Source organism: Brassica rapa, chromosome A02 (genome assembly GCF_000309985.2).
Source record: "Brassica rapa cultivar Chiifu-401-42 chromosome A02, CAAS_Brap_v3.01, whole genome shotgun sequence".
In the NCBI taxonomy this organism is placed as follows: domain Eukaryota; kingdom Viridiplantae; phylum Streptophyta; class Magnoliopsida; order Brassicales; family Brassicaceae; genus Brassica; species Brassica rapa.
In genome coordinates, this window is record NC_024796.2 from 28,458,355 (window position 1) to 28,470,993 (window position 12,639).

The 12,639-nt window shown below is 34.1% G+C and overlaps 1 protein-coding gene across 7 annotated transcripts; it reads left to right on the forward strand.

Moving 5' to 3' along the window:
* Window positions 1-3,431: 3,431 nt before the first annotated feature.
* On the forward strand, window positions 3,432-8,043 carry LOC103854687. 7 transcript variants are annotated; one of them, XM_033284484.1, is made up of 7 exons: window positions 3,435-4,209; window positions 4,240-4,419; window positions 4,762-4,900; window positions 5,080-5,132; window positions 5,240-6,116; window positions 6,147-6,604; window positions 7,190-8,043. In XM_033284484.1, the coding sequence occupies exons 3-7, from the start codon at window positions 4,789-4,791 to the stop codon at window positions 7,796-7,798; spliced, it is 2,109 nt and encodes a 702-aa protein (XP_033140375.1). In that variant the 5' UTR covers window positions 3,435-4,209; window positions 4,240-4,419; window positions 4,762-4,788; the 3' UTR covers window positions 7,799-8,043. The 7 variants fall into 7 exon arrangements, with proteins under 7 accessions (XP_033140374.1, XP_009129900.1, XP_033140371.1 ...); XM_033284485.1 differs by having other exon boundaries at window positions 5,240-6,111; window positions 6,142-6,604; XM_033284483.1 differs by having other exon boundaries at window positions 3,432-4,209; window positions 5,083-5,132; window positions 5,240-6,604.
* The last annotated feature ends 4,596 nt before the right edge of the window (window positions 8,044-12,639 follow it).

Sequence of the window (12,639 nt, forward strand, 5' to 3'; positions counted from 1 at the left end):
AAGGAGGTGTGGGGTCAGCTGACCCCACTACTTTTTTAAAAAATATTTTTTTTATTTAAGAAAATTTTTATTGACCCTATTAAAAATGAAAATTTGACCCCACTAAAAATATAATTTCACAAATATAATCACAAAACATTAAAAATTGAAGATAATTTAAAATTATATAAATAATATGTTTATTTTATTTGTTAAACATTTGATTTATATTAATTTTAGCTTAAATTTCAATAAACACGTTTTTATATTAAGTGTTAGTTACATATTTCAATAAAGCCCAAATTGTATTAGGTCCAATAACTAATATTAAAAAAAGTTTGAAATTAATGAGTGAATTTGAAAAAAAGGATTTGTACTTCTTTTCTGGACAACGCAAAAAGGAAGAACTCTCATGTTCCCCAAGCAATTTTTGGATATTTTTTTTGACCGAATAATTTTTAAATAAGTTTTCTATTTTTTTTTTGTTATACACTCTCCACTTTATTTTACCAAACTAAAAACTGATTATGATTCAATGATTATGTAAATTTATCAGTTAACTAATGGATCAGTTTCTGAATCGGCAAAAAAATATCAGCCAATAAAATGGTCAAAAAATAGTATTAATACAATATCGCATCAGTAGTGAGTTTCTAAATTTTTTATGATTTGTTTTATCGAAAATATTTTAAATTGTAGTAAATAATTATGATAAACAAGTTTTAAGATATGAATGATCATAGAGTATATTTATAGTTTTTCTGTGGTTATAAATTATGTATTTGGAAAAAACAAATTGACCCTGGTACAAAAATTTTCTGGCTCTGCCACTGTTCCAGGCCAATATAATGTATGGATGACTTTTTTTTTTTTTGATGAAATTTCAAATTTATTCATCCTTTTAGGGTATTAATATTTACAAAAGAATAATATGGCTATTTTAACTACTATGACTACTCTTCTATGCTATGTGTAAGCTGGAAAATTTTGAAAGTAAAGAGCCCATCTACATGGTGAGCAAGAACCATCTCTGGAGAAGTCCTGCATACTTATGTCCCCCCCTATATTTGAGAGACGAGATGCGATTTCGCATGGTCTTGTCTATTGTAGCACGCATGGTCTCAACTGTCATCCAGCTTGTGTGATGTCTCCTTGCATTGAAGACATCAAACAATGTAGCTTTGAAGATTCAGAACTTATAAAAGTTGATATAAAAAATATTCTATACCATATTAGGATAGACAATTTCTGATCTTTTATACAAATAAGGAGGAAGTTAAATATAATAAAATTAGAGGGTTTTTTTGAAACTTAATAAAATTAAAAGTAAAGGTTTCAAGAACTCTTGTTCAATTGTTTCCAGGCCAATATAATGTATGGATGACTTTTACGGAAAAAAATGGCGTGCATATGTATAAATACATTTCTTGAAACTTTCCTTCCAAATTCGAGGAAAACGGAAAGGAACTGCCGAATAGTCAAAGTAACTGTTGATTGATATCTAAGTTTGATCATCGAATCATTTCGTTAACCAGTCACTCTTGACGTGGCTTTCATACTTTTTAATTATATTGTTCACTTGTAATAGTTAATCTGCTGTGTTAATCTTTTTTTGGATGTATCATCGTACAGCAAAGTTGAACAAAATGCACATGCTAAGTTGTGATCAGAACTATATTTTGGTTCATTTGTGAAGTTTGTTGCGCAAATGAGAGATTAAGCGAGTCTTGGTTCTTTTCTGCATTTGGTTATCTGTCCCAAAACAAGGTTTGCGTTTGGTTATACTTTTTTTTGGTCAAACATGCTTATATTACTACTTAGTTATCAAGGTTTCCTCTCACCACAGAGGGGTTGAGATACAAAGATAAAACCTCTTTGGCCAGACGATCAGCGATCGTATTAGAGAGCCGAAGAACAAACTTAAAACATATAGAAGAGAAGGAAAGACTCAACACACTGATGTCATGGAGAATTCCTTGCAGAGCGATCACAGAAGAACTTGCTGTGATCATGACTTAGAAATGCAAAGACAACACACACACACAATCCATATAGACGAAACGTTTTAATGTTGAGTTCACAATTTTATATATTCGAAATCAAGCACTACGTATACAAAACAGATTCACTCGAATCCAAAGTCTAAAAGTGAAGTTTTTTTAATGTTTATTTATTTATTTTCTCCTTTTCATTTAAGAGTTTTGGACGTATTGCAGTAATAATGTTTTAAAAGATACATTTGTAATCATCGTTCCAGAAATGTTTTTTTCTTCATGGACATACATGCTCATGAGTGAGTCAGAGTACATGTAGATCTACGTTAGATCGTCTTGTTAATTTAAAATTATATATTAGCGAACCCAGCATCCACGAAGTTTCTGAACTAAAGATATATAGGATGGTAGATTCTCTTTTAAATATATACTAACTTTGAGACTTGTTCCTCAAATACTTGTATGGTAGTGAAACTTATGACCAAGCATCAGTCTTTTTTTAATTCATATCGAAAAATGATATCCTTAAAGTGCTGTAAGAACCTGTAAGAAAGGTATGCGACTGATCTTGCTAATCATATCCTAGGAAATACATTCAGAGAGAAAATGTCAATAGTATATTTTCCTTAGCAGATCATTTTCTGTTTATTCTATAGTATAAGATTTTGTTTCCACAAATTTTTGTCCTAAAAATTGTCAGAAGAGAATTTTTTTATATATATCCCTAATGAACTTCTTTTATTATATTCTTCCTATAATTGCCTTAAGTTTTTTTTATAAGTTAACAAACACCTATTTTGGCGTTCACCTTATGCAACTCGAATAACACGTGGACTCTTTCACCTCTATTTTAGCAAAAATGTTTATTTTTAAAAACGATTAAAAGTTTTCGGTCTCAAAAGTCAGTACATTTTAACTCTATGTAGCATAAAAAATCATTGCCAAAGAATAAACCCATGACTCTTTAAACCTCTATTAAATGATCAAATAATTTTCGCTAATAGACCGACTCTTCGTCAGTAAATGCTCGTTCTTTGTTCAGTTAAGAAATGAGCAACAATCTTTTGAGTAATCTACATGCGCCGTTGCTCATCTTTAGATAACATAAAAATTTGTTTCATTTTCTCCTTCACATGATATTTGCAGGTTATATATGCAAAAAGGATACTCGTATTCCGTGTACCACCTTTAAAATGCATTCCATCACAGAGAACCGTTGCACGAAAAAGGATGCACCAAAACTTTACAATGAGATGCTTATAGCAGCAAGCAAGTATTGATTCACTTTCGAGAACACAACTGGACAAAACTTTACACACAAAAAAACACGATCTAACGTATTATTATTATTATAGAAAGTGGAGCCCGAAAACCCATTTTGTGGTTCCCAAACTCCGTGGAAAATCAACTATTGCGAGTTGGCATTATTAGACGTGTGCACTGTATACCATAAAGTTTTTGCATGCTTCCATAACCGAACAGGAGAAACATATGTATGGTCGATTTCTCAATTTGCTACAGATTCATCTAATCAGACTGAATATTATTCAGCTTTTTTCTCTGTACTCATTATAGTTCATTCGTCGATACTAGATCGTCGCCTTAGAAAAATACAAGATTTAAACTATATTCTATTAGGAATGGACAAAATATCTAATTTTTTTATTTGATTCTTTATTCATTTTGATTAAAAAAAAATCTGGATTTAAAGGAGTATATATAAATTATATAAATACTATATTTTATGTAAGTTTACAATATTTTATTACTAAATTTATTATTCAGTTATTAGAATTTTAAAATGTAAAATCTTTTTATTTTATATTATCTTTAGATTTATTTATTTATTTTATTTTATATTTTTGAATGGACTGAATCGTATATTCAATAAAAAAATATTTTAAAATTTGATATTCAAACACCAATAGTTTTTTTTTTATCAAACACCCACCCGAATAATTAAAGATCAAATCAAATCAAATAATTATTTATTCAGACAAAATAAATCAGATCACAAATATTTTTAAAAATGGGGATATTAACACAATTTGTGTCCACCACTATCTTCTTTTGGGATCATATGCAGAATAAATTCACTTTCTTATAAAAATTAATAAAATGCTGACAAAAAATAATTAATAAAATAAATACATTAATTAAATTAATTTGATTTAATTTACAGAGGTGGAAGAGTGAGAGAGTGGTCAATTCAAAAGGCTGTTATCTCTCTCCCAACTCTTATTCTTCTTCTTCTTCTTCTTCTTCTTCTTCTTCTTCTTCTTCTTCTTCTTCTCTCTCTCGTCACATCAATCCACACTGTGTAGTTTCAAGTTCCTTTGCTGCTTCTGCACTCTCTATTGGTCCCTTTGCCATTAACTACTTTCTTCTGATTCATTGGTGTTTCCAACCTTCTCAATTGCTGTGTGTTTGGGGGAACACAAGACACTACCTCATCCCCTAGTGAGAGAACTTGTTGGTCGCTTTTAGGTCTGGGTTCTTGTTTCCCGTTGCTACATTCTACTCTTAACGTGTCAAAGTCTTTGGCAACCCAAAGTAAAGCTAATAGGTAACTTTCTGTGTCTACATTGTTTGAGTTGTCGTTGTCTTCTTCACAGCTCTGTTTCTGTATTTATCCTGTGGTGTCCACTTTCTGACTGTAGATTAATAACTGTCTTCATATCATAGTTTCTACAATTTTTGGTCTATTCTTTGGTTATCTAGTACAGCTAGAACCTCCCCCATTTTTGCTGCGTCTTGTAAGTTAAAGTGATTCACTGATTGTAATGTGTAGATAGAATAATAATTTAAAAAAAAAATGGAGGTTGCTGAGAGGAAACGATCAAGAGGAGGGTTCTTAAATCTATTTGACTGGCCTGGTAAATCACGGAAGAAGAAGCTCTTCTCTTCCGGCAACTCGGAGCTCTCAGGTGTGTGTGTCTACAAATATTGCCTTTGTAATGCTCAGAACTAATTAGCAATGTTTAGTGTTCTTTGTTGATTATATGGTTATAGGCAATGCACTTTTTGTTTTCAAGATCTTTGGTTGTAACATGTTTTGGTTTTTGTTTTAACAAGTTCAATCTTCTTCTTGTTGTTTTTGTACCAGAAGAACCGAAGCAGACAAAGCAGAATGCTCATAACCTCTCAAGTCCTTCTCTCGTGAGTTTTCTCAATACTATTATTACCTTGTTTATGTCAAGTGCCTTTTGTCTTCTTCAGTTTTATTTTGTTTATTTAGTGGAATATGATTTTTTTTTTTAATGCAGAATGAGGTTGATAAGAATGGCAAGAACTGGAATTACACCTCAAGAAGTGACTCGAGCTGTTGTGCATCTTCTGTCACCAGTGATGATGGACAAGGGACAAGAGGCCCCCCTAGTGTGGTTGCAAGGCTCATGGGTTTAGAGTCTTTACCGGTACAGGAACCTCGGTTTAATCCTGTTCTTGATCCATTCTTCTTCAGACATTCACTAAACACAAACAAATGTAATGCATATGATAATCTTTGTTATGATGGCCACAACAGACCGGTTGAGAGGTTTCATTCCGAAACTTTCCCTCCCAGGTTAGCTAAACCGATCTCTGCTGCAAACAATAGACTCTTGTCTCCTATCAGGAGCCCTGGGTTTGTCCCATACAGGAACCCAGTTTATGTAATGGAAGCAGCTTCGAGAATGATTGCACCAAGTCCTAGGATGGTTACTAGAACACGGTTTTCTTCGCCATCAGATTCTCCTTCAACATCAGTTCCTATGAGGATTCAAGATTTGAGAGAGAAACTAAAAGCTGCAAAGAAAGTGTCAAGCCGCCGAGTCTCCTCTAATAATACCTTCAACGAGAAGAGAGCATCAACATCAGTCACTACCAAAAGTAGTCATGATGGTTTGAAGAGTAAAGCTAGGTCACCTCATGTATCTGCAGCACAAGCAAAGGCCAGCACAACGCCCTTACGTGTCATTAGAAACTCTCCAAGCCATAAGGAGAAAGCAGAACCTAAAAAGCGCATCGTCAAGAGTGGTCTTCAGCAGAAGAATGAACAGAAACAGAACTGCAAGGACAACCAACGGTTAGTAAACAAGGTTCCAGTGGAGCGTGGATCGATATCAAAGCAGTCCGGTGTGAGAACTGAACCGGCAGGAAAGAATGCTTCTCTATCTTTGTTGCGCAAAAAGACTGTTCCCCGGAGCAAGAAACCACCAAATGGGACGCAAGAGTGTGGAATCAAAAGGGTTGAAAGTGTGATAAAATGTAATATTGCCAGTGATGGTGGCTTGCAGTCAGGCAAAGATGATCTGAAAAAGGAAATGGATGTGATTTCATTCACATTCTCATCTCCGGTTAAAGGTTTATCATCTGATTCACTATCCTCCACTCAAGTAACTGATCAAGACATAGACTCTGCAGCTAGTTTCGATATGTTTGTTGGCGCCAATCCTTTAAATGTTCTGTTGGGGAAAAAGCTCAGAGTGATGACTTCTAAGCTTGAGTCTTCTAGCTGTAGCCTGACCCAAGAAGAGCCTTCATCTTCATCAGAGTATGACAAGTCGACCCAAAATGGTCTGGAAAAAGTTTTATCAGAGAGTGAGTCTGTTTCTGACTGCACCTCATCCTATGACAAACAAAAACTTCAGGTTAGTTCCTTCCTGATGCATTTTATTATTTGTCATATTTAGAATTCTATATTTTTAGTTAGGCCCGCTGGTTTAAGTACTTCGGCTCTGTTAGTTCGGTTCAACAAATCTTACCGAATTAACTCAAAACAAAGTTCGGTTCGGTATTTGGTTAGTTTGGTTTTTGAAAATCGTACCGAAGTTTTTAATTTTGGTTATATGTTGGTTTGGTTTAGTTTTGTTAAAATTTCAAATAAATTTGGTTAATTTCAATTATATCCGGTTAGTCTGGTTTGAAATTTGGTTAGTTTGGTTATGGTTTTTTGTATGGTCTGGTTAATTTTTATTAAAGAAAACCGATTGCCAAAGGGAACCGAACACCATATTGTTAAAAACCCTACCAAATCGAAACCAAACTCCTAACCAAAGTAATCGAAAATTTCAGTCGGTTTGGCGGGTTTGGTTTGGTTCGGTTCAGTTCAAAATCCCAGCCCCAGTTTTAGTATCTTGGCACTGTCTCTGTACGTGTAAATCTTTCTACATTATTCAAGGCTTTCTAACTAATTATGTTTTTGTGTAATTTCGTTTGTTCCGGTAAAAAAAAAGATGACGCATGCAGAGGAGCATGAAGTTAGCAGCATTAGCACTGTAACAGAAGCAGATGATCTCAGAAGCTCTTGCAGCAAGGGCTTCTCAGATTGCAGACAAACCGCAGAAAGGCTAGTCTGGGAGGTTGAGTACATATCTGTGATCCTCGGTTCTGACCAACTGATGGTGAAAGAATTCGCTTTGGGAATGGATACTGACATATTACCTGCGAGCCTCTTTAAAGAACTGGAAGGCTGTGGAGAAGAAACAGCAGCCAAGCTCAAGAGGAAGACACTGTTTGATTATGTCAATAAGAGTTTAGCGCTTAAATGCGAGCAGATGTTTAGGGGTAGCTGCAGAGGGCTATTGTGGAGAGAGGGGATTTTGTTTGAACATAGAGATTGGTTAGCAGAAGAACTGAACAGAGAGGTTCAAGGGTTGGGGAAGATGAGGGAGATGATGATGGACGAGCTTGTTGAGAAAGAGATGAGCAGTTTAGAAGGGAGTTGGATTGATTTCGAGAGAGAGACTTATGAAGAAGGTGTTGACATTGAAGGAGGGATAGTATCTAAGTTGGTTGGTGATTTAGTTAATGAGCTTGCCTCAATGTTCAAAGAAAAGCACTGAAGCCAATGAAAAGTGTTGGTTTCTGATTTGTTTTGAGTCTGATCTTCTCTCTGCATTGTAGATGCTTCTAGTCTGTGTTTCATTCATGTGATAGTTTCTCTGACATGAGAATTGAGATAAAGTGGAAAGTAATCAATGTTGAGTAGCAGTCTCCCTCAATGTAGTTCAGAAGCATTCCATTTAAATATATTCTGTATTCTTAAAGATCGGATGAAATGCAAATAGTATGATACATGTTCTGATGAAACAGTCTTGTCCTTCATCCCAGCGCCTTCGTAGTATAACAAACAGATAACATTTTTTGTTTTGATGCATAATGATCTGGCTGTGGGAATGAGAATATACCACAACGGTCCAACCACATAAATAAACTATTCATAAGGCATGTAGTATTGTCGGTTGTCGAATCGTCTATGTAATCTTTCCTATATCATAATTGTAAGATCGTAATAAAGCAGCATTAAAAAAGCTATCCTAATGATAAAAAAATGTATGGTGAATTGGTGATGCCTTATATGGTGAACTTTGGGATGGAAAGCGAGAGAATTCGTAAAGCTTCAGTATATCCTAATGATTTATGTACTTAATATTATATTATGTGTTAGTGGTTTAACATGTTGATTTTGTAGTTGTTGTTTATTACTCCCTCCGTTTCGATTTAATTGTCATTTCAAGGAAAATTTTTCGTTTCAAAATAAATGTCGTTTTAGAGTTTCAATGCAACATTTATTAATAAGATTCTCCACTTTATTTTTCTATCGGTTGAAATATAGTTAGGTGTACAGGTAATTGTGTTTTTATTTTGGAAATATACAAAATCATATGTTTTTTAATCTGTGTGCATAAACATAAAACGACAATTAAAATGAAACGGAGGAAGTATGTTATTATCAATAAAACAAAACTACAAACCTTTTTCTAATAAAAAGATAAAAATATTAAAAAAAATCATGTTGCTTTCCATGTCAAACCTGTCTCGTTAGTTGTCAATAATTTATTTTCTCAAAGTGATATTATTAATTATTGTAACTTGGTTTTATAAGTGTCATGAAACCGTTGTTAAACATGACATAATTTGTCACTCGACAAGTATTGATATAGTTAAATTAAATGGTAAATTGTACACAACTTGTACTTTGTCATAGACTCCGCATATTATGTATCACGTGAAAATGATAGTGAAACTTTCACTTCTTTGATGATGATTGTTGAGGATATATCATCTCATAGATGCTTATGATATGTTTTTTTTTTTTGGATTTAAAGATTCTTTATGTCTCTTAAGCATCTTACATATTTTTGATTACATGAAATTTGATTTCTTTTCATGTCTAAGTTTCAAAAATTAAATCGTTTTGTTTTGTATGTACAGTCGGATATCACATAGACGTTATTTATTCTATCATTGACATATTTTAAAATTCAAAGCTTATTGGACTTCACAAGTTCTCCTAACCTCCTAGATGCTAAGCAAGCATGACCCAGTAATCTCCGATAGCAAATCATCGGAAACTGATTTTAAACATGAGTATAACTTTGTCCTGACTTTTCAACCTCCCCAGAACCACCTCTTGATGAACTCGAACAAGCTACTAGCTATCTTAAATAAGGAATCACGAATCCACACCAAAATCATCTTAAAATCATGGAGAAGTGCAATTTCTTAGAGTTTCTTCGCATCTATGACGAAAACATACATAACAAGTGTATCAGATAAAACACACTTTTAATTGCTTAACATATGGGTATATAATGGGCATTCATAAACTGGATACAACCCATTAAGCCGTTATGTTTCGGACCACATTAATGTCACTTACTCTGCGAAAACCAGACTAATCTGTGGAACGTAAATAAAATCAGGACCAGGTTCGGTTTGATCGGTCGAGTTGTACCATGTCTGCTAATACTGAACATCAAACCGGATTAAAACCAAATCAATCCATTTGCTCACCACTAACTTTGACGCCAGATTTACTGTTTAGTCCCAATGTATACCACTTCCTAAATCTTTGTATATCAATCATACACTGGCTAATCCTTCATTAAATTTCTAAAGCAAGAATTAACATTATTATATTCTAAGATGGTTGTTTATTTGCGTTTTGACCTACCAGCCCCGCCTACCCATGCAAGCGTTTGCTTTTTGAATGAACCCTTCTGTGAAACATCTAAAAATAGAAATGAAAAGAAGGAAGCCAAAAACATAGAGAGTGTAATGGAAAACGAGTGTTTGAAAAAAGATGTTTAAGTAGATGAGAATATTGTAAGATCAGTCAGAGGGAAGAGATTAGGGAAGAAATGAAGATGAATCAAGAAACTTGATGGACAAGGTGAGAAAGATGACCGTTTCTGCTGATTTTTTAATAATATTACAATTATTCGAAATATTGCATAGATGATTCTACGGTCGGCAATTCTATTTGGTTGTATCACTCTAAGATGTCTTATGAGCATAATTATTTTTAGTTTTTCCTGGATTCAAACTCAGACTTCATGTTGGGCTTCCACACTTTGTTTTTTCCTTAAGTCTTGTTTAAATAGCATGTTCGTTTATTAGTCGAGAAAAAAAAATATGAAAGCTATATAACCTTTGTTATGGTGATTCCTTATTACGCCCAATGGACCATCATTTTTTCCATATTAACTAAAATATTCTAATTCGCTATTTTTCTGTTGGAGATATAACTATATAAGACATATATTCTCATGTGTTGTTGATTTTGAAAATTATTGTTTTGGAAAAGATTATTATTTAATTATTTTTGACACCTTTTGCATGAAGAAAATCTCATAACCTTTTTGAGCACATTATAAAACTGAGATAATATGTGTTTTTACTAGTTTATAGCATATGTTTTGAGTTTTTATCAAGTCAAATTAATCAAACTGCGTTGTATTGATGGAAAACACACTGCTATCTTCTGAAATTGTCCAAGTATATCATAGGATAGGATTGGCGGTGAGAAAAGGATAACCATTGCGAAAGCTTTTGACACTGTGAAATGGGTATTTTTCAGCTGCTTACCAAGTTGCAACATTCAGGAAACTCTCATTCGCTAGTTGGAGGGGTGTGTTTGTACCCCCTTCATTTTCTGTTGCATTCAATAATTCTACCTACGATTACTTTAAAGGCAATTGAGGTTTTCATCAAGGGGATTCCCTTATCCCCTTATCTCTTTGTCTTGGTCATGAATGTCTTTCTATGGCTCAGGATAAAGCTGCTGCAAATGGACAATTTCTCTACCATTCTTGATGTGGTAAAGCTAATCTTACTCATTTATCATTTGCTGATGATTTGCTCATTTTCTTAGATGGTTCTCTCTCTTCTGTCTAGCCATTCTTAGCGTGCTAAAATACTTTGAGGAAAGATCAGGACTGGCCATTAGCTTGCAAAAAAAAAAAACCCTGTCTATTCTCAGCAGGTTTGAGTGATGGAGAAGTTGAAAATATAAGGTCACAAACTGTTCTCTCTTCTGGAGTTCTGCCTACTGAACTGATAGCAACAGGTGAAAAGAAAACAATGTTTGAAACTACCATTGAACTGACACTACAAGAAAACATATTTTTTACAAGGGCAATATACGTTGTAACTTCGTCGTAAACGGGGTGTTACGACGAATGAACCGCGAAACACGTTTCGTCGTAAAACGCCCATCGTAACCGACGTTTCGTCGTAAATGACTTGTTAAGTTTACGACGAAATATATTCCTCGTAAAGCGCAGGGCAGAGATTCGTCGTAAACGACACGTAAAATTTCGTGGTAAACTCCACGTAATGGATTCGATGTAAAGCACACGTAAACATTTTCGTTGTAACACCCTCGTAAATGTTTCGATGTAAACTCCACGTAACATTTCGATGTAAAGACCACGTAAAATCTTCGATGTAAAAGACTCGTAATTATTTTCGACGGTAATCAGTTGTAAATGTTTACGTCGAGCCTACATCGACGTTTCGTTTTATAATATATTTTGAATATTATTTTTAACCTCAAATATATATATATAAATTTGAATTTATTTAAAATTCTGAATTTTAAATAATTTTAATTTTAAAACGAAATATGAAAATAAAAAACATTTATAAAAAAGCATTTAAAAGTCATAATATTTAAATTCATAATACAAACCAAAATATTAAAAAAACTACATATCATCGAAGTAGTCGGTGGGGTTGCTCGGCTGTTGACGGGTTGGATCGGACTCTTGGGGATCTCGTACTGGCAACCCAAGAGCGGCTCGTCTCTGACTCAACATTCTCTGCATAACCGGGTTTCCCACGGCCATCACGTCTAGCAAATCCTCAAGAGAGTCTAAACGAACCTGCTGGCTATCCATTCGAGCTTTCATCTGAGAAGTCTCTTCATCCCGTCTCGAAGTGTATGACGAAGTTGCCCTTGCAACTTGGTTAACAGAGCCTATACCGACTATTCGTCCCTTCTTTCTAGGAGCCAGCTATAAAATTAAAACATATATTAATATAGTTATTAAAAATAATGTAAACAAAAATTTTTAGTTGTACTACCTCTTCGAAGATTCTGTCGGCTTCTTCGGTGGACAATGTGACGGGTAATCCATCGGGAGACTCCTGAGTTAGTTGCGTCTCCCGTTCTTCAATCCGAGTAGCCACTGCTTGAGCGAGTTTCTCAGATGCAGGATCCACAAAAACTCCGTCGGATGTGGCGTGAGTCATCTTGAATAGGTCAGACAGAGATGGTAAGACTCCCGTCTTCTCCAACTACAAAAAAAAAATATTAAAAATTATATTAATTGAATATTTTAAAATAAATATTTAAAAACAAAACTTACAACTTCTAGACGGATGCCTGCATGTGGTT